Source organism: Cavia porcellus, unplaced genomic scaffold (genome assembly GCF_034190915.1).
Source record: "Cavia porcellus strain 051 isolate PalLab524CR breed Dunkin Hartley unplaced genomic scaffold, mCavPor4.1 scaffold_19, whole genome shotgun sequence".
Lineage (NCBI taxonomy): Eukaryota > Metazoa > Chordata > Mammalia > Rodentia > Caviidae > Cavia > Cavia porcellus.
Genome location: NW_026947502.1, coordinates 23,958,446 through 23,981,539, shown reverse-complemented (window position 1 = coordinate 23,981,539; position 23,094 = coordinate 23,958,446). Strand labels below are relative to the sequence as shown.

At 41.2% G+C, this 23,094-nt stretch overlaps 1 protein-coding gene across 1 annotated transcript in view; it reads right to left on the bottom strand.

The window, feature by feature from the left end:
• Nucleotides 1–23,094, bottom strand: part of Dock2 (dedicator of cytokinesis 2) — a 410,327-nt gene that overhangs the window by 275,041 nt on the left and 112,192 nt on the right. The window contains exons 24-25 of the mRNA XM_003473329.5: nt 18,867–18,937; nt 16,898–17,004 (exon numbers count right to left, since the gene is read on the bottom strand). Of these exons, the coding sequence (XP_003473377.3) occupies nt 16,898–17,004; nt 18,867–18,937 (178 nt within the window). The remainder of the gene's footprint in view (nt 1–16,897; nt 17,005–18,866; nt 18,938–23,094) is intronic.

Below are 23,094 nucleotides of genomic sequence, written 5' to 3'. Positions count from 1 at the left end.
ACCAGGCCTCTTCTCGGGGCCCATGGCACTTGTTAATATCCCTTCTGTAAAATATTCGTCCAGCATCTTAATAGAGAGCCTCATTCTGCAAAACGTGGACAGATGAGCTCCTGTAGGACATCACTCCGCTGTTGTCATCCTCGTGTTTTCTAAATGGCTGTTCAATGCTCTGTTTACACCAAAAGATCAATAAACACAATATTGAGTTGGAAAACCTGTTCTAACAGTTGCCTCTCTTCAAAAAAAAAGGTGACTCCATGTATTCTGTGGGGGATTTGAGATGTCAAAGACGAAGCTAAGATCTGAGGCAAAAGCAAAGACTTCGGACTAAAGGTTTGGTTGCACAGTTGTACACATCTCAATGGCACTGAGACGTGGGAGTGCATGGCGACCTCCCCAGGCAAGACCAGGTGGAGCAGAAATGGAACACAGCCGAGAACCAGAGCCCGGAGTGGTTGCAGGATGAACTGAGAGCAGGGCAGGGTTCTTCTTTCCTCTGTGCCCTGCATTTCTGACCCTTAGGCTTAGAAATAAAGATCTGCAGATTTGCAGTCACACAGCAGTGCGTTCTGAGGATGCCCCATTTGCCAGAATAACTCAGGGAAAATGAAAACCACTACAGAGGGCTCTGGTGTCCCCCTTTAGATTGACAAGAGAGGGAGAAAGGGGTCAGCAGTCAGTCTTCAGTGGAGGGAGCTGCAAGGAGCCTGGCGACCAGAAGGAACCTAAGCAGTACAGCAGCTCCCTCTCCAAGGAGCAAGAGCAAGAAAGAGTCCTCTGTCCTGCTTTCCCCAACTCCAGGGTCTGCCCCTTGCTACACAGTACCTGGCTAAAGTCTCTGATAAACTTGGAAGAGAGAACAATATATCTGAAGCTCGGGGAATTGTTTTCGCATCTTGCAGATTCACAGAACAAGTCACTCTGCTGCATGCAGACAGGTCTTCCACCTATCAAGATTTGCAACCCACCACAGGTCCCTGGAACACCACAAATTTCCTTGAGAGGCAACCGGGACCTGTTTGATTTCTCAGTACAGGCCTTGAACATGGAGCAGAGTGCTGTGGCAAGCCCCCCGTTGCCTGGATTGTAATTGATTTTAAAGACTGTCACTGCAGCCCCATAAAACAAGCCAAACTAAACAAAGCATCCCACTGCAGACATTGGTCCTAGCAAAGCTAGCACAAACATGGGTAAACCTGAGAAAAACAGTTTCTCAAGACCCTCAGAAACCTTTGCATAGGGAGAAACAGTCACCTGCAAGTGGGCAGTGTTGTCTCTACTTCTCCCTCCTCTCTAGAAGGCTGGAATATTGGGGTGAGATAGGGTTCCAGGTCCCTGGCAGAACATACAGACCAATACCTATCAGCACGCTCACCAGCACAACACAGATCCACACGCCACATTGGAGACGATGCAGGGCCCCTGGGACATTTGAATACAGTGACTCCCTCTGGGTCTTTCGTGTCAGGCCAACACCAGTGCCCTCAAACCTCAGGACGACAAAACACTTTTCAAGCATTCAGAACAGTACGTGAAGTAACTGCGTCTTTTTCTTTGCTGCCCTTGCAACACAGATCCACTGACCTTGAGAGACCGACAGGAGCATAAAGATCCAACTCTCGGATCATACACATGAGGAATGGAGCCCAGAGCAGTTTAGGAGTTTGTTAAAGATCACAAAGCCTGTTAACAGCTTTCGTTGAGTAGAGTTTAAATTTTGCAACTCTAAGTAGAGTGTTTGCTCCAGTAGGAGAAATCAACATAACCGTCCATTTGTCCTTGAAACACTCACTTGGCACCTACTGAATGCATTATTGCAAATAGCAGAAAACACACTCTTTACTGTAGTCAAGCAGTCAGTGTTGTGTAAGTGCAATGAAAATATCAGAAAAGCATGAGAAGGAAAGTCTCCCCTGCCAAATCCAGAATATGTGGGTTTTCATTGCATTTGTTTAGAAAAAACCCTCCCTGGCCATAAGCTATCAGTCCGCACACAATAGGTTCAAAGGTACCATATTAGGTAGCAAATTCTTTTAACTTACTCTGGGAGGAGAAATTCACAACTTTCCCAATCATTTTGGAAAACCTACAAAGACCTCCCAGGGAAGGCATGTTAGAATGACCCAGCACACAGTCAAAACACACACACACACACACACACACACACACACACACACTGACATATAGATACACATTTTTACTGGGGGTAGGAAGGCAAGGCTGAACATTTAGAAATCTCATCAGAGCCGACCCCATTCTAGGGAACAGGACTAACCGCAACTAGATAAGTAGCAATTCTCAGGCAGATGCAAGCTGAGTGAGAATAAGCCAAATGCTTCTCAGCACTATGGCAGGGTCCCATAGATCCAAAGGCACCCAGGCTAAAGCCACATTAGTATGGGAACTGTACTTCCAGCAAATGAGATTAGACTGTGCTGTGTCTGGGGGAAAAAAGGAACACTCGCCGTTGTTAAAGTGTGCCTTACTTCTTACATGACCCAGAAACAAAATTGTTTAGAGTTCTCTTTGGGAAGGAAAATGAAAGGAGATGAATTTCTCCAGTCCACCCTCCCTCTGTGAAGCCTACAATCTAGCAGCACACCTATCCCCAGAACTGCAGGGACAGGGCAGAAACAAGCCTTGCTGGGAGCCTGCTGACACCTGAAGCAGGAACAAGTTGGGCAAACTTAAGAAGCAAGCAGGGGTCAAGAAGCAACTCCTCAAGGACCACTGTGGAGTGTGCAAGTTTATATAAGGGGCTGCTTGAGGATGATGTGGGTATGAGGAACGAGTAGCACAAATGAGGACCAGTGAGAACCACAGACAAGCAGGGAGATGGAGAACACTGCACAGCAGGCAGCCAGAGCAGCAGTGAACTGAGCTGACCCAATCTTTTCCCGAGTTCTTCAGAGGCAGCCCTAGGACAGTAGTCATTGCCACGATCGCCAATGGCACACCTACCTGGCTACAGGAACAATGACACCTGACAGTCGGCACTGGTAGAAACACTCTCCAAATAATGGCACTACCAGGCATGGGCAGTGGAAATATCCATCCTGTTACGCTGCAGTGTACCCCCAGTGGCAGAAAGAGAGGGCCACACTCCCAAAGAGGATAGTCACTGCAGGGGCAACGAAGGCTTGGCCAGGAGTGGGAGTCCTAATTCTTCTGCTTTCTAGTCAGGGAGAAAGACTTGCTCTCTCAGGGTCTTTCTAACACAAATGTGCACATGTGTTCACTGAGCAGTACCTAGCCCCTCATGCCACATGCTCCCCCTCACACTGCCTCCCCAATTATGGGGATCCCCATCAGAGCCAGTTATATTGTTTACATTGGCTAAGCGAAATAATTCAGGCAGAGAGCCAAATGCCATATATTTCTTTAGACCTAGAAATTTTTGCTTGAAACTTTCCTGGATGGATGGAGAGAGAGAGAGACAGAGACAGAGGGAGGGAGAGACAAAGGGAGAGAGAGAGACAGAGAACAAACTACTACATTAGATGCCAGGAGTTGGTCTGTTTGTTACACACTCCAGAGTGATGCCTCTTCAGCATTTCTCTGAATTGATGGCTTGTTCTGCATCCCTGCAACTGGATGCTAACATCCTTCTGCTCATACATTTGATATGCCCCATGTGCTAAGTTCTTTAGTACACACACACACTCAGCCCTTTTTGCAGCTCAAATTCTTCCACCAGACAAGAAAGGCAGTATGTATTATCTCATTTTTACACAGAGGTAAAGTAAAGCTGATGTATTATGATATGACCCCGAAGTCTAATAAGTGCCTCTTAAACTTCTGTGTCTATAATTTTGGGGAAGGGAGATGCGATAAAGAGAGACTTAGTGTAACCTGAGCCAATCACTGAGCTTCCTAACCAGCCCAGCTACCAGTCCTTTGCATACCTTGAATGCAGCTCAACAAACATTTATGAGCACAAATGTATTATTACCAGTCACTAGACAGAATGTTGAAGACACAGATAATGAAGTGGAGTACAGATGTTAGGAGCCTGTTGTTAAATCTCCATTTCCTGTCTAAGTTTCAACTTTAACTGCAAAAAGGAGGTAATATCAGACCCTAGGAGACAGGGTCGAGGAAGGATTCATGAAGGTAATGATGCATAGCTCCTGGCATAGAGCACTTCTGACATGTCTGCAAGCACTCAGCAAGTGTTAACTAAGATGCCGGGTTCCAATCACTGAGAAAAACCAACCTCAGTGGCAGTACGGAGGGCTGCTGCACATGGTAACTCAGACCCCGATCCCTCTGTGCACAATTACCTTAGATCCACAAACTTTGGGGTGAAAGGGACCTGGTATATCTCCTAAATCACACCATCACTTGACAGATGAGGAAAATGAGATCAAGAACTGAATCCACCTCCTAAATTGGAATATACAGAAAACTGCAGAGCTGAGAACGCAGGTCTCTGATTTTCAGTTTACATTATAGTATTTCATGAGATGATTACAAATAATAATCTTACTAGTTATAGATATTCATGATGCTGCTGCTGATGATGATGATGATAATGGGGTGACTCTCCATTTATAAGCAGTTACTAAGTATGCGACCTCTCTATGCTTTTTACTGGCAGTACCCCGTTTAATAATCACAAGTCCATTTCTTATTATTTCCATTTGACAATTGGAGAATCAGGTGCAGGATCCTGGTTAAGGTAGCAAAATCCAATCTTGACCCTGGTCCTTGTTTTGAACAACCTTCTTAAATTGTGCCTAGATCAGAAATAGGAAGTCTCTCTTCAAATAATTCGACCTTCTTTAGCTGGAACCATGAGTGTCTCATTTGTCTCTGGATAATTGGCCTCCCTCTCTGCTCTGGTCCCTGGTTCTACTTGGGCATTCTCTTCAAGCTGAATAGCATCTTTCTCAGCAAGTCCACTCTCACTGCCCAGGCTAATGAGGGCTCACAGGGAGGCTGTATTGAAATGCTGGGTATCACAGAGAACAGACACACCCCTACCATCAAGACAATGGCAGAGGGGTGAGCCCCAGACCTCCCAAATTGGATCATATCTCTCCAGCTTCTCGTGCAGGAAGCAAAATTCTGTGTTAAAATGTGTGTGTGCTCATGTGTGATACGTGTGTGTACAAAAGGAAGTAAAAGCTCTGGGTAAGAGTGAGAAAGCTGGGTGAGGTTGTGTCCAAGAGTAAAGAAACATTGAGTAAAGAGGACAATGATTTGTCTATTAGAGCTATGCATTAAAGCAAGTTTTCCTATCATACAATGAAATTAACCTAGAGGTCCACTAATAAGAAAATACTGAAATTAGTCATGGACCTGACTTATAACAAAGGCCCATGAACTCCCTAAATTACAGAGTAGGAAAATGTTCAAAATAATTCTCATCCAAAAAAACATTTTTTTTAAAAAAACTTGGTAAGCCAGGATCCCAACTATATACAATATAAGATACAAAAGAATAAATAATGGTTTTCTCTACAACAGGATCTCATAGGTACTTTAATATATTTCCAGATATCCTACAATAAAATCATAATATTTTAATAATATTAACTTCTACAAACAATAACTATCTTCACCCAACTCCAGACCAGCATCTCCTGGAGCTTGCCCGGTAGAGCTCTTGGTGAGGTCTGAGGTCCCCCAATAGGGAGTGCCTCAGAAAAGAATGAACCTGAGTTTCCTGGGGTTGTGTGGCCAGCCCTGCTACTCCAAGGTCCCCACTGACTACTGTCCAGATAAGGCCCACGTTACATTCAGTCCCTTTATGACCAGCGAATATCCTGCCTCCTCCATGAATGGTCACTAACATTCCAAAAGCACTGTTCCTACCGAAGGATAGTGATCGTCATTCTCATATGGCTGTAATAACTTAGAAAATGAAGTGACTGTATAATAAATGTACTGGAACCCTACACATTTGTCAGTATCCTGTACATTCTATAAATTCTAAATTCGTACCACAGACTACGATCCTGGGTCTGTAATATGGGATTTGAGATATAACATATATATATTTTTTTAATTTAAAAATAAGTCAGTAAATAAATTGGTGGGTTTTCCTGGCAAAATCCACTTGGGGAGTCTTAAAAAATTAAAAGAAAGGGGAGGAGAAGAGAGAGGAGAGGAATGAAGGAAGAAAGGAAGGAGGAAGGAAGCAGGCAGGCAAGAAATTAGTTCACTTAGGGACCCTGAGCCCGTATCTACATAAACAGCCACCAGCAGCTGATGACACGGACTTCTCCCCGTCCCATCCGTATCACCCCTGTCATCTCTCCTTCCTAAGACGAGTGGCCATTGATCACTCCGCTCTTGTTTCTTTAGGTGGCAAAATAGTTCTCTGTATATGCTGGTCTTTGTCACTGAGGAGGAAGTGAAAGACCAGCCAAAGCATGCTGTGTTGTAGGGAAAAGAAGAGAAATCACACTTCGCTCTGAAGTGAAGAAAGCTTCCATGTGTTGAATAGACGAGTGAAAAATCTGTGTTGTGAAAACACAACTGAAAATGAGATTAGGAGCAGCTATTTGATAACTGTGAGGCTGCCTTTTTGCTCATTTATACTGCTGCCTGGCTTACGTGAGTACAAGTCTGCACAGATGTTGGGATAAATATTTTCTCCTGCAATTGTAAGCTTTCTGGGGACAGAACCTCCTATTCTGTATACCATATAGCCCAAAGTTCAGAAGATGCACTGAGGAATCAGATAGACACTGTGTGGAATCCTGGTCCTGCCACATTACTTCATATGTGACTGTTGACAAGTTTCTGGACCTTTTAAACCTCAGTCTCCCCACCTGTGTATTGGGGGCAGGAGCATCTTTACCTTAGAGGAGTGCCATGAGAGTAAAATGAGTTAATGTATGAAAAGATTAACATAGAGACTAACATGAAACAACAAATAAATGGTGAAATTACTAGTGGATTTCTTTCATATTTTCATATTTTATATTTTTTATATTTCATATTTTATATTTTCATATTTCATATTTTATATATTTGATATTACTTCAATTAAGAAGAATCAGCACCTGACTTTCAATCTAACAATATTTTAGTCATAAGAAAACTTTCTTTTATTCCTGAGAAATATGGAAGTTGGGGAGGAACTCCAGCAAAATCAAACTTGAATGCATCAACATAAGACTCCCAGAGCGTTGTAAAGTCTACCTCATCACAATTCAAACCACGTAGAATTACAAATTAACAGTGAAAACAAACAAAACAATTTTGGAACAAATATGTAACACTATAAAGATTTATGTAAACCCCCTGGTTATGTATGGCTGCACTGATACAAAGAATCATTCACGCTTTGGAGAAGAATCCTGCAGAACATGGGAAGATACACAAGCAGCCTTAGCTCTGCAGAAGAGCTGGAGTGCCATAAAAGAAGTGATCTGTATTTTCTTCCCCCAATTAAATTGTACTTCATAATGTCATAAAAACTGCTATTCTAGGTATTTTTAGAGGTTCAAGAAGACTTTTCTTTTATTGATGATCAGCCCCCTGAAAAGACACTTCCATAAATCTGTTGAATTTGTTCTGCAGCTTATTAAATCCCAGTCTTCTGTGATCCAGAATCAGAAGGATTCTTTCTGATAGAGAATGTGAGATCAGTCACAGAGAAAAGGCAGGAGAGAGAACGTGAGGCAGAGCCCCTCTCAATCTCCAGAGTGGGGGGACACTTTGGAGCCAGATGTGGCTCCCTGACACAGCAGAGAACAGGGCAAAATGGCTTTTCTACTTGAGGATCTTTGATGCCTCTGAACACTGTGATAGGAAGTAATGGAAGCTTTTAAAACCCAATGGTTTTAGGAAATTGGCTCCAGCACTTACATCCGCTGAATGTTTTCAGGGTTCTGAGCCTGGTGGTGCTAATGACTGGGTGTGTGAACTTGCAGTATCATATAATTTCCCTTCGTTAGAAAAACCTTCCATAAAACTGGCCTCACTCTTTGCCATTGCATAATGAAAAATGTTCAGAAATGCTATTGTGATTTTTTAGATCATAGACTTTCACTGTTGACAGAGTTCTAGAAAATTTGTTCAGTCTCTCACTTGCTGTGGTGGTGCAAAGGTCATGTGACTGGCCCAACATCACACAAGTGTGCATAAGTGTGCAGCAGGGGGCTCAGTAAACAAGCACTTAATAAACACTGCATGCTGTCACTACTGCTGATGTGACTGTTGCTACTGTGATTCATGTTTCCTTAACTGAATGTGCCTATTTAAGAAAACTTCCCCAAAAGTCAACACTGTATGTGCTGATATTTTTACTACATTTTATAATTTCATGTATGATGCATAAGTTCAATCCCTCTGCTGGCTAAGTAATATGAGGTAAGTGTGCTCTTTATCAGCAATGGGAGGGATCTAGTAGAAGCTTGCCCTGTGGGTTCCAGCAAGTTCCTGCCATAAGAAAAAGAATTTCTTTCATAACCAAAAGTCCAGGCCTAGAGGAGGAGAGGTACTATATCTTAGCACTTAACTCCCAGGATGTTCACAGCAGACCAGAGCCTTGCTGGGGAAGAGAGATGATCTTCAATCAGATCAACTGAAGAATCAACTGTGCACTGAGGACCAGAGACTGAGTCCAGGCACTGGGACCTGCCCGGGGGCTCCTGGGAAAAGTGCTGTCTCAGAAATGCAAAAGGATTCCAGCATAGGAGAAGAAGAAACTGCCTGAAAAACAAAGCTGAGAAAAATGTAATAGGAAAGGAGGGGAAAGAGATTCTCACCTCATATACTCCGTAGATGGCTAGAACCTATGCATCATTAATCAAATTATAAAACTTGGTAAAAACATAAAGAAAGGTATTCATGACTTTGGAGAACATTTTCTTACACTATATACATAAAACAAGTGGTCCTTAACATGACCAATAGATCTAATTATATACAAAGTAAGACTTTGTTTATAAAAATGCACCTTAAAATAACAAGACAAGTTATAACCTAAGAGAAGATATTTATAATACATAAAATGAGCAAAAAAGGAGTAGGAAAAAGATATAAAATATATCACATCTCAGTAAAAGAAATACAACTATCCCACTAGAAAAATGGGTAAAATATAGGGATAGAGTGTCAGAAAAGTGACATACATGTGGCAAAGCAACATAGGAAGATAATTTTCAGCATAACAGGGGATCAAAAAATGTAAAAAATGTAGAGTACATGTAATCAGTGATGATACATTTTCAAAATCCATTTTTTTTTATCTTTTTTTTGGCGCCAGAGATCGAACTCACGACCTCATGCTTGCCAGCAGGCACTTATACCACTGAGTTAAATCCCCAGCCCCTTCAAAATCCATTTTATTGGCAAAATTTAAGTAGCAAGGCGAGGGACTGGGGATTTAGCTCAGCGGCATAAGCGCCTGCCTTGCAAGCACGTGGTCGTGAGTTCAAACCCGGGTACTGATAAAAAAAAAAAAAAAAAGAAGAAGAAGAAGCAAGGTGATACCGAGTGTCAAAGAGTAACGCACAGTAACCCTGGACTGCTGCTGGTGGGAATGTAAATTGGTGCAACCACTGTTGGAAAAGTTTGGCAATATCTCCTAAAATATTCAGATCCCACTGTGACCAGGCAAACCTATGAGTAATTCTATCCCTAAAAGAAGACTCTTGAGCTTTGAAAAGAGCCATGCACAAGAATGCTCTTATCAGAAATGCTTACTATAGGGAAGAAAACTCAACATAATGCTTAAAACTTAATTGTTTAAAACTGAAAGCACAAATGAACACGCTCTGATTTATTCACACGATGGAATTTTCCAGTCATCAAAACAATGAGTCCCAGCAACCTGTGTGATAGATGAATAGTATTCCATTAAATGAAAAGGTAACTCCCCACAATGTGTAAACTAAAACTAAATAAAAGGAAAAGCAAGAGGACCAAGAAGCAGAGGGAAGGGGCTGGGTGGAAAGAGGATGTAAGAAGAACAAAGACGTGTCATGTACATGGACCACTTTCCCCGAGGAGTGTAGTCAATAAGTACTGCAAACATGTACTAATGAAAATTTTTAAAATTAAACATAAAAGTAAAAAAGAAAAGCAGTGAAATGATTAACAAATGATTCAGCAACATGGTTCTCTTAAACAGGGGAAAGGCAGAGCCCGTTATATAAGTATTGCTAATGTTCTAGTTTTTTGTTTTGGGTGGTGAGGTCATGGATGCTGATTATATCATTCAAGATAACTGAATATGTACATAAATAAATCCAGCCCTTAGGTAGACCCACAGTGAGACATGTTATGAATCAAGGACAATGGCTACTCCCATTGGGTATGACTGATGTCCTTTCTTTTGTTTTCTTTTTAAGGGACACTGCCACTAAGTAATGATGTGTTTCTTGCCAAGGTCCATTGACTAATATCAGCTAACCCCCAAGCAAACTGTACATACATAGAAATAAAACATTACTTATCATTGAGAGTTTATTATCCATCAGCACAAAGTCGCAGAAACAAGAGCTAGAAGGGTGGACAATTGTCACAATGTGAGCTTGCTCTGTGTCCTGTGAAAGCCACTTGTCTCTCTCCAGGCCACCACTTTCCTTTCCCTTCTCAGGCTCCTGGAGCTGCATTTCTCTCTGGAGAGGGATGAGGGGATGTTATACCAAAGCCCCCTGGATGGGGATGCGGGGATGCTATACACACCTACCTCCCCAGTTCCTTTCCCAGATCTTTAGAAACAGAATCTTTGGTATAAGAGTCCATGATTCTACAATTTGCACAAACTTCCCAGATGCAGCTTGAAAAATCAATTAGTCAATCTCTCTCTCTCTCTCTCTTTCTCATTAAACACTTCATTTTTCCCTTTCTGATTCCACAGCTTTATTTTGAACATACTCAACTCTGCTGTTCATGACTTCCCCTGGTAGGAACACAGTCAAGTGTCCACTGGGACAGAGCGCTAGCAGAGACTTGCTGCAGATTAGACTCTGGCCTGGAGCTGAAAGGGATGAGGAGTTACCTGTTGAGCTCCTGGACTGAGGGAAGAGAAAGCAGAGGCAGTAGAAGGCATTCCAGGCAGTGTGTGCAACAACAGGTTTGTGCAAGCTGTGGGCAGGACAGAGAAATGAGAGGCCTGCCATGAAGCTGTAGCACGTCCTGGGAGGCAGAGACTCCATTCTCCTCTATCCATTTCCTCCAGAACAGTGTTGGTGGCCAAGCCTGACATTGCCATCCTGTCTCCAGCAGCCTACTGACACGGCTGTTTGCTGCAGGCAAGCTGCACTCTGAGAAGCCACAGCAGAAGACTCCCCACGCCCACCTAAATCCCTGTCAGGGACAGCTCCCAGCTGCCCAGCATTTGGAACAGGAGTGGGAACAGAAGAATGGAAAAGAGCAAAATCCCTCCAGAGGGATGGTGAAGTGTAGGGGGAAGGAAGGATCTCCAAGACAATAAACACTCTTCTTTCTATTCATTATAATAAGAATAAAGCATAATCTAGTGGAAGAAAAATGGGTTTTGTTTTTCAAATGAGTATTCAGGATCCAGCTCTAAAACTTACTACCAGGGAGAGGCAGATTGTGTCATTTGAGTCCCTTTGCTTCCCAGAAACCTAGCCAGGTAGGTTGGAAACATGTGACACCTTTAGGTCAACAGACTGTGGGTGGAATGACATGTGTCACCTTCAGGCTGGGAGAGAAACTGCTGTTCTTCTTCTGCCCTCTCTCTAGTCCCTACTGTAGGGAGGCTGTACCAACTGGCATACGTTTGGAAGGGGCAAAAGACATAAATCCTTTATCAGACATTGCATGAGAGAGACATAAACTTTGTTAACTCCACCAAGAGTTAAACAGTGATTTGTTACTCTAGCATCTCCTAGCCCTGAACACTAATGGCATCATATACTGTGTCACCTTTGGTCTCGCTGGGACAAAAAGAATTTGCTAGGCTTCCATTTCTCCAACTATAAGATGGGGAGAGAAATATTTGTATCATTAGGTTGTTGTAAGAATATAAAATATAGTTATCTGGTACATATAGCACTTGATACATAGCATTTAATAAACATAAATTTCTCCTTTTAAGGTGTTGTGAATGTCATTAGTATGTGTAGGGTTGTTATAGATGCCTTTTATTAAGCAGCTATTATGTCTTAGGTCCTCTGCTTGTTGTATGGTATCACATATTTGTAGCTACAAAAACCAAAGCTGAGAAAACTTTCTTGTTTAAAGGAGCACAGCTAATAAGTGATCAAGCCAGGACCAGAAAAAAGAATGTTCTGAACCAAAAGTCCCTTATTCCGATGATGACATTCCTCTTCACACTCACCAGACATGGAACCAGAGGCTTGAAGATGTTACATAAGCAAAGTAATAACTGTTAGTCATGGGACTTTCCATTCTTCTAGGCCAATGCCACAATGGTACAGACTAGAAGAGATAATCGCCTTATAGCACTGGGCACAAGTGGTAGCATTTCCTTCCCCAAGAGTCACCAGGACCACTAACTGGGCCAGTTGCTAATTGTAAATGAGGTGCAGCGGGGTTGCAGATACTGTGAGAAATGAGGAGAGGAGGAGGAAGCTATAGCTTCATAATGGGAAAATAGGTGCCTGTGCCTCACAATTAAGTGCCCAATGAAAAGATCCATTGGCTGGAAATAACCATTGGAAGAGTTTCCAAATATTTATCATCTCTTTCCCTCTCTTCCTCTCTTTTTTTCTGCGTTTTCAAGGTTGAACAGAAAAGTGAGCAATGTGGATCCTAAAACAGTTTACGCTGAAGCAGATGGTGCATCTGATTAGCATCCAACTAAAAAGACAACATTACTTAGAGATTAGGTTCTCACAGGGACAAATCTGCTCTGAAGGCACAGGAGGTTTAGTTTCCTCTCAGAGGCCCCTCAGTGCTGCCTCCCAGCATCCCTAGTCAGCAGCCAGCCTTTCTCCCACCAGCACCAGGGAGCAAGTCTGAGCTTGTGCTGGATTAGTCTCTCGATTTCCAGGTTTGGGGTACAGCCACTCCAGGTGGGGAGTCACTGCTCCACAGGATGCCATGATTCTGAGTCTGTGCAGAGATTTTGAGACCATCCTGTGACTGGTCCCATTCTGCAGATGAGAGAACTGAGATGTATTAGGATTAAATAACTTCCTCAAGGTCACACATCATTTAGAGGGCTAATAAAACATTATTTGTGTGTGTTTAAAAGAGCCCCATACAGCAAACCAGCAGAGGACAGCTGTCAAATATCCAAAGCTACAGAACTGCAGGAAAGCCTGGAGCAAGAGAAACAATGAAGTGACAGATCACAAGCATTTCACCCTGGCCTAACCCTCGCCTTCTAGGCATACAAAACATGGACCCTTTGCAAAAATACGCTAGGCAAATGGAATAAATATGAGGGGAAAAGTCCAAATTCAGACAGGGATGAACTTAATAGACCAAGGCTCTTTTATACAGTAAGTTCTATATTTCTCCAACCCTGAGGACAAACATGTTGCTTCCAGGGACACAAGGACAATTGGCTTAGGGTCATACACAACTATCAAACATAAAGAGACTGGGGCGGGGGATATAGCTCAACCACACTGCACCTGCATGGAAACTGCAAGGTTGCAAGTTCAATTTTTGGTACCTGCCACCCCCCACCCCACCAAAACCAAAACCAACATTATAAAGAGACTTCTTCATTGTAAGGAAGCTAAAGGATGAATATTTGGATACTGCAAGGAGCAGAAGGAAAAGTAACTACAACATTAATGATAATAGTTACTTTTTGCATGGGATACTATGCTGAACATGACACTCTAGTTTGAATTGTCTCAACAATTTCATTGGCCTACACAGCAACCTTCTAAAATAGACACTATTACTATCAGTCGCATTTTTCTGTCAAGCTTGCTGAGGACCAGGGAGGCTAAGAAAATCACTCATAGTCACACAGCTGACAAAGGCCTGACCTAGATATTAAACTGAGGTCTAGTGTGACCTAAGAACTGTACCCTTGGCCAGTAAATCCTTTTCCCTCTTCTCCACAGAATACCCTAAAAACAGATCATGAGGTGCTCTCCCCAAATATGAGAAAGTGATTTAAAACCTTCCAGCACCATTGCTTGATGTCAATACAAATGTTCAAGGTTGTGAGTACAAGTTAATGCCAGGGACAATAGTCCAGGTATTTTCCACATCTGGCAGTTAAATGAGTGCAGGCTCAAAGCAAATTATGTCCCTGAGGCACAGCACAGCTCACAGGAAGAATAACAGAATGAATTTCATTATGGCTCAAACGTGGGCAGAAGAATCAAACTCAACTTATTTAAGGGCATAAAGAGAGACACTTACCCAAGAGCAACAGACACCAAGAAGTGCCCATGAATTCAGATTTTATTCAAATTTGGAACTTGAAGACTTAACAAAGGAGGAGAGCTGAAGTTTCCCTCTGGGCTTATTTTAGTAAGAGGGTTCACTTAGCAAACACACAGAGGGTGAGGTGTGACCTCTAAGCTGTGTGTGAGTTGACTGCTCTCACATGTGAGCCAAGGAGGGAGAGACTCATTACGTTTTGCATCCTCTTGAAAATGGGTCCCCAAAGGGCACTTTGCCTAATTCCAGTCTTTGAACATATCCGAAGGAAAGAATTTTTGCTCTTCTTTTGTAATTGTACAACACTAGGGCTTGCTTTCTGTCAATTAATATTAATCACAGGGTTTTACTGAATGTAAAATGCAGACATGCGGCAGGACTGATAAGCAGCAGCTGTCTAACCTGCCCTATGATTCTGCAAGCTCTCAGGGACCCTGAGCAACTCAGGAGATGTGGCTCCAGTAAAGGAATTACTCCTGCTTCTGCAAGGCTGGAAGTGACATCACATGGCCAGTCTGGGACAGTGGCAGAGCTCCATCTGGCTTCAGTGCTCAGCTGGGTCCCCGACAATATCGGTGGCTCATAACAATGAGGAGCAGCCAAGCAGCCTAGTTCTCTGCTGTCTGTGCAGCACCACGTGTAGCTGGAAGCATCCTCATCATGTTCTAAGACAGGACTTGATTTGTCTCAGCAGGAACAACAACAGAAATCCTAGGAGGGCCTGGCAGATCAGGAAATAGCAGGCATATTTCAAAGCCATGAGAGTAAGGGCAATTCATTTGTTTGTGGAGCTCAGAACTTTAAAAATATCAGAGCTTCACTATATGGAACCACACTACTATATGAAATGCAACTATATGTGTATCTGCCAATTCCTCAAGATGAATGTATTTATTATGTATCACAAACATATACTAATAAAAAAGAAAAAAATATTTGAAAAGGAAATGCAACTAGACTCACCAGAATATCTCCCATTACTTTGCACAAACCACCTTGCACAAATATACCTTGCACAAACAAACCACATATGCATTAGATTTATCTGGTGTCATATATCTGTCTAAGTCAGCAAGAAACTATACACATGAACATAAAAATCACAGAAGAATGCTTTTCTTTCCCATGTCTCATTCCTACCCTTAACTCCAGGGATAGGATTTAGACAGCCATTTTGGATGCACCATGTTCACCAGGCATTAGAAAGAAACATCTTTACAGTGAAGTGGTTCCTGAATATTTCTGTGATTACCAGGCAATTTGCATAAATATTCAGGCTTCACTCACTGACTAAATTGCAGTACAGTGACGGCTGATCCTCTGAATTCTAAGACTTCTCGCTTCTTGCAAAGTTTGGTTCTCATTTTATTGTTGACATCAGTGGACAAAGAAATTTAAAATTAGAAAGGGTTGATCTTAGTGCATGGAAAATGGTGACATCTTCCACAGTGATATTGTCAGCCTCATAGAAAGCAGTGAAGAAATGCAGTTTTGGAACCTGTAATGCATTTTCATGGAGCAAAGTGCATGATGCAGAAATATAGAATGTTACTGTAAATGTGTTGGAAGATGGATATGAGCTTCTAAATGTTGCCTGGTCATATGTGGAGGAGTGTTGGACATCTAGTTCACCAATATCAAAAACAAGAATCTCACAGTCTCTTGATAGTGGGGTACTTAACAGAACACTCCATGGTTACTGGTTTGGAAAGTACAGAGTCTCTGACTACAACTGCTCTCAAATCCTGTTATTCCTTAATCTCTAAAGTTGTTATTATGTTAAAAAATAAAAAGAAAAGAATAGGTACATGATACGCTATCATGTGAGTAGTAATCATAAAAGGTCAAGGGAGAACGTATAATATACACTTACTATAGCATATATGCTGCCAAAGTATGTACAGCATGTATGCATTTGATTGCACACCCGTGAGGTATCTCTGGAAATATCAGTGGCCTCTAGAGAAGGAAGTGGAGTAGTCATGCACAGGAGACAAAGGGACCTTTCCACATGGCCACCTTGTGCCATGGCAATACTTGTGCCTTTGTTACCTATTCAAGAATAATTTACACTTCTCTAAAAACTAAAAAATCCTCTCTACTTTTACTTGACATTTTGAGAATTTCTTACTTAAAGATTGATGCACTCAAAGGAATTTTATCAGCTTCCTTTCAAGGTCAATGCAGCAATAATAAACCATATGGACGCAGGGAAGGAAAATACTTCATAAAGACCTAAAGCATAGAATCACAAACTTACCATACCATTTCATTAAATTTCTCAAGAAAAAAACAAATGATGCAATCTGAGCTTTAAAAAACTCAGCTTAGATTCTTGTAAGTTGTCAGCTACTTCCTGCTTTTCAACTCCCTCAGATCAAGTAAGTTGTTAAAAAGAGATTAAGTTTTAGTGCTGGGACAGGTTGCCTTATTTTTATAATTATTTTTTTTTATTTGTACCAGGAATTGAACTCAGGACCTTGCACTTGCCAGGCAGGTATTGTGCAGCTTGAGTTACAACCCCAGCCAGGTTGTCTTTCCTTGCCAGGTTCCCAAAGAGGCCCCATCCACACAGCTGATTTATACTCACCTTGCTTTTTAAAGAGGTTGCTCTGGACAATCTCGTTCATGGACTGAACTTTCTGTTTCTGCAGTTTCACGGGAGGGATGCAGGTATAGAACTCATACAAGAGTTGGCTGAGGGCAGGAAAAAGGAGTTAGCAGAGCACGTTAGACCCACGTTCATTATCTGATAGCACTTACATCCTTCCCTGCACTCTGAGTTCTTGGAGGGATGGAGACAATGTCAGTAGTACTTGCTTGAACCCGTTTTCCAGAGCAGCCTCAAGTACATAACAAGCCCTTAGTAAATACATGTAAGCCTTGTTGGTTTTGAATAATAGCATTGGTTTAAATTGGTAACACTAAAGAGATGCGAAAATCTGAAGAAAGCCATTAATTACCCTAAGTGCACCAAGCATGTGCTTTACATGGACATTTGCTGTGCCGTTTAACCCTCATAACCCTATGAGGTTGATAAAATGTTTATCCTAATTTTACAAATGAAAAAGCTAAAAGTTAGAAAGGTCAACTCACATTCCCAAGGTTAGACCACTAGGGAGTCAAAGGACAAAGCAGGTAAAGCCAGATTTTGAATTCATTCCACACCATTTTACTTATAAATCTTATGAAGTTCTATGCTTCATAATGCTTTATGGTAAGTCTTAAGCTCAAAAAGGGTCCTTAATTTTTTTTTTAAAAAAGCTATGAAAAGTTATAGGTTAGAAACATTTTAGATATCAAAAAAGAGACTGCTTTTCCCAAGCAGAGTGAAGACAAAAATATCACAAAACAATTATAGTCCCTGTCAGCTTTCCAAAATAAACTCATTATATTCATTCATTCTTCTAAGCACTTATTAAGCATCTACTTAGTATTTGACAGGCAATGTGTAGAGAAATAGGCACAGAATGGGAACAGACCTGCTCCCAGTTGGCATGGGACCCACATTCTAATGGAGAGCGACACATAACACAGATATGAACAAAGCAGCACAATGCAATAAATGGACCGAAGGAAATACACAGGAAATGGGTCAGAAAACAATGGCCCAGGGGTGGGGGAGGAATTTCATTTACTTAGAGGTAGCGTCTATAAAAAGATAAACTCAGCCCAAAAGAATGTAAAAAGATAAACTGAGCCCAAAAGGAGGCAGCAAAAATCTTAGATAAACAAAAAAATTCTGTGCAAAAACTTGTGATATGTGAATTTGGACTATCATTTAAGAAGCTGTATGGATGATAATTTCTTGACTCAATAAATGTGTACAACGTGAACTTCAGGAGGAAGGAGGTGAAGAACATATGGAAACTTTATATGTTTGCAACTCTTTTCTGAAGGTAAAAATATTTAAATGTAAAATCTTTAAAATATCATTGAATGTATTATCTGTCAATTTAAATGAATTGAAAAAGAAGGTACTACATATCAGACTCCAATATTTCTATTCTAACATCTTGATCACATTAAAATCATGTGTTTACAGGTGAGATAAATGAAATTAAGAGGCAGAAAGAAAAGCCCTATTATCTCTTTAAATGTTTTGGGGTATTTAGAGTTTCAGTTTTGTAAGATGAAAAGAATTCTTTGGTTCCTGCTGGTTGCATAAAAATGTGAATGTAATTAACACTAAAAAATAAAATAAATGTCTTTGGGTGGTCTCCATCTGCAACTGATAAGGCTTACAGACAAAACTGGAACCCAAAATAACCTTCAAGCTCAGGTAAAAATAGGGAAATTTGGCCAAGAGATCAATTTCTGAATCTACAGGTTTACAATCTGTATCTCCAAAGAGGGATGCACATTGTATATCGGTTTTCACTAAAATCTGGCAGAACAGGAGGTTAAGAAGCACATACCAGGGTCCCTGACGAGGCTCCTACCATGTGGCCCCAGCCACTGCACTGAGTGTGGGTCTGGAATTCCCCATAAGAGCCTTTCTTTCCTTTGAGTCCCTGGATTGACAGCAGTCAGGGAAAAAAAACATCATAAGCTCTCACCTGAGTAACTTCGCATCAAAGACCATTTCCACGTCGTGGAGGACAGATGGGATGTATTTCAAAGCCGCCACCTAGGTGGAACATGAAATAAACATGAGTGATGCTCACATCTAACAATGCTGGGCTGGTGAGCAGGACACTTAGTGACAGCACAGATCAGAAGAGAATGACCCTGCATCCTACATACTTCTATAATAACACAGGACTCTGAGGGAAGACTGAAACATAGGCATGTACTTCTTTGCGTATAAAAGAGAAGTCACAACTTTTGTCTTCCAGAAAGCAAAAATGTATTATAGAGTAATCATAGACTTTGCAGAGAAAGGACAGCTGGGCAATCTCTATTTTCATACTTTCTTAGTCATGTGGCTTTGGACAAAACACTTAACCAGTCTGTTGTCTCAATTTTCCCATTTTGTAGAATTAAAAGAATTAAAAATAATGAGTCACCCAGTAAAGCACCAGGAGTATTTCAGGTACCCAATAAATGGTGATTCCTATCATTATTAGATGATGGTATGTACCTAGATTGTCGGTGACATGGATAATTTGAATTAAATTATTTATACTTTCTCTCCATAGCCAAAAATAATGGGCACATGAACAACAGCGGGCATGTTTTGGTCCACTAGTTGGACTAAGCATCATGATGGGTTCTTTCATCTCTTCCAGTTAATGGATGCACCCACAGGTAGAAACCACACCCGACCCCTGCATGGTAATGCCATTTGCTAAGCAGCAGAGGAAATTACAGTTTCAGTAGAAGGAGTGAGAAGTTACACAGATAGAAAATAATGTCTAAGAATCTAAAGGAAGTATTTATTTTTTAAATTGCTTTTTACTTTTCACTATGTGTTAGATGTTCTGTTACTAACATATAACACCTATAGCAAGCAAACAAAAATAGTGAAAATTACTTTCTTAAAATGCTAATGCTATGTGCTAAGTTTAGCAGCGCACATACTAAAAATAATAATACTAGTAATACATAAATAAGCATCTTGTTTAAATGATTATGACTATTCTTTGAGAATTTACAATGGGGAAAATACTGTGCTGAATATTCTTTTGTATGTTATCTTCTTAATTATAGTCCTGCCAAGGAAATACTATTTTCATACATAAGGAACCTCAGTCACATCAAGATTCAGTAACAGCCCCTAGGTCACAAAATTATCAGGAACACAGTGGAGGATTCAGATCTAGCCAGGATGCTCTTAGAGCCATCCCTTCTAACCCTTGAGCTGCACAAACACTTCGCTCACATGACCGCTCTTCTCTTTCTATGCCTTCATCTGCTGTTTACGATTCCCAAGTGTCATTACTATATGTTTGACATAAAAATCACACAAGACAAGACAAGGGTGAAAGTAGTCTCTGACATCCCACATCTTTGTCTCAGGGTCATCTCTCTGCTCCAAAAGTGATCACTGTTAACACTGTGATTTTCTTTCCAGCCAACTTTGAGCACACGTGCACATCACCATGTGTATGCATGTATGTGTGCATGTGTGCACACCCATATATAAAGACAAAGTACTTTCGCTTGTTTCTGATGTTAATGAGGTACTACAGGGTATACTCCTCGCATTTCCAGCCACGACTCAGCAGTGCCCAAATGGGTGTGATGTACTTCTTTCAACCATTCCCTGCCATAGACCCCATGCTATCTTCCATACTTATTAATTATGGTGACACTGGGGATTGAACTACATCCTTAGATCATTTTTTTTACAGTTTTGAGGCAGGGTTTCTTTAAATCTACAATCTTCCCAGGCTGGACTTGAACTTATGATTCTGCCCACTCCCCATGGTGCTGGGATTACAGGTATACGCCATCACGCCTGCCAGTATTTCTTAATTATACTGCATGTGGTATTAAGATATTTAACATACATATATTTGTGAAGAATCCTTTCAGGATGGACTGCTCAAAGAAAAATTGGCAGATCGAAATTTATCTAAATATACATTTTAATAGATTTTGTCAAATTACTCACCCTCCTTTACCCTATGTTTGCTAATACTGTGTATACAAGCTTTTAAAATTTTTGTTAATCTAAAGAACAATTTATAACTGAAAACTGAAACTCTTTAGTTGCTAATATAATTGGGCATCTTTTCTATGTTTATTGAATACCTGTATTTACTAAATTGCTTGTTCATATTCTTTCCATGGGTAACTACTTCCCCCATTGGTTTGTAGAAATTCCTGTGCAGGGGGCTGGGGATTTAGCTCAGCAGCATAAGCACCTGCCTTGCAAGCAGCGGTCGTGAGTTCAATTCCCAGTACCGATAAAAAAGAAAAAGAAAAAAAAGAAAAAAGAAATTCCTGTGCAGCATTAACTTTAACCCCTGACAGTAACACATTTTGCAAGGATATTTTTTTGCTTTTCATATCATTTGTTACTTATCTTCTAGCTTTATCACATACATCTTTCATTGCACAAAAAGATTTTAGTAGATATGCTGCCAAAGCGGGCACTGCATAGAAAGATTTTAATTTGCATGTTGTCAAAGTTGCCAGAATTTTCCTTTATAATGACTGGATTCCATGTCTAGAAATCTGTTCTTTATTCTTTCAAATCTCAATGACAAGAGAAAATAAATCAGTACTTCTAAGACTCATGCTTTATGGAGCACTATTGACCCAGAGGATGGTGTTAGGTATTCTGTACAGGAAATGAGGGTAACAATCAAGTAGGAAATATTGCTATAAGCACAGATAAACCAGGATGGATTTTTTGTTTTGTAACCGCAGAATTTTTCTGATTTTAATATGCCATGATGCATTATGACACTGCTCCAGACAGTAACAGTGTACAGTACATTCCAACCTAGTTGGTCACTGGCCATCTTTATCAGGAGAATGTAGCAAAATCAGATAACTACAGGACTGGGAAATAAGAAAAAGCAGTGATGTGGGAGGAGCAAGGCCAGTTGAAAGTAATAAGTTGTATGGAAGTCACACTTTTTAAACAATCTCTTCCCCTTGTTCAATTGTTCTAACACTCTATTGGTAAAATCAAACACACCCGCATGCTGCATTTCTTTCAACCTCTAAGTTCGAAGAGACCAACATATTGAGGTCCATGTATGGCTTGAGAAAGTGTAGTCCAGAGATTTCTAGCAAATTGTTTCACTTGTTCATAAGCCAAAGAACATAGGATCTCCAAAGACCTAGGTGTGAATCCTATCGCTTCATCTGACCTTGGTACAAGCTATAACTCAATTTTTCCCCCTTTGATCCTCAGTGTTCTCCAGAATATGTAAAATAAAGCATATCTGGACCTATTATAATGCCTAGCATGCACTAGGTCCTCCCAGGTAAGTATGCCAAAGCTCTCCATATCACATATCTCTAGCACCTGACTTCACTCTCCAAGGCCCAAAGAATAATGTGACTTCTCATAATTAAGAGCAAAGAGGAAATGAAGACAAGCTCCTCAGCCAATGAAGAAAGCCAGGATTTCAGTGTCTGCTAGAGGCTGTTAGCTCTCAAAAGCTGCACATCTGTCATTCTCAGCCTCTGGTGTGATGCAATAGTATCACAGTCACCAGGAGTCTCCACAGACACCCACACCTACACACATCAGTTATTAGCTAGAAGGAGCTTGGCAACTTAGAACTGCAGCTGCAGAAGGAGCCAATCTTCCCAGCTTCCTGGGCTGGGCTGGGAATAAAGTCAAATAAACTGGGGAGCTGTCACCTGAGGCTCAGAGAGAATGTTATCAACATGACAGGAGAATATTAAACTTTCACCAGGCCCAGTTGGGCCCACAAAGAAATGGCAGACCTGTGGCACCCTTTGCAGGTGAGGACAGCCTACCTCTGTCTTTAAAAATTTGCCAAGACTCTTGTCATGGCCAGCGCCGCCCCTGCAGCTTCTATCCATGATCTTTCCCTGGTGCAACTGAGCAGGTGACAGACAGCAAGTGCCATCACCAAGAGCTCCCAGAAGACAAGAACTCAGTCATCTACCTTACTGGAGGCCCTGTGGGTAGTATGTTTCAGAGGCCTGGAAACTAGAAACAGATGAGTTTTCTATGCCTGTTAGCCTCCTGGGAGCTATGTAGCTCTACTGTTTCTGTCACCATTACTATCATTGCTACTAGTGCTACACATAAAATACTCTTGTAGCATTATTACTTTTACCCCAAAGTATATATTCCTATATTGTATATAGTACATAAAATATATACATGCATACATATAAGTACACACATAG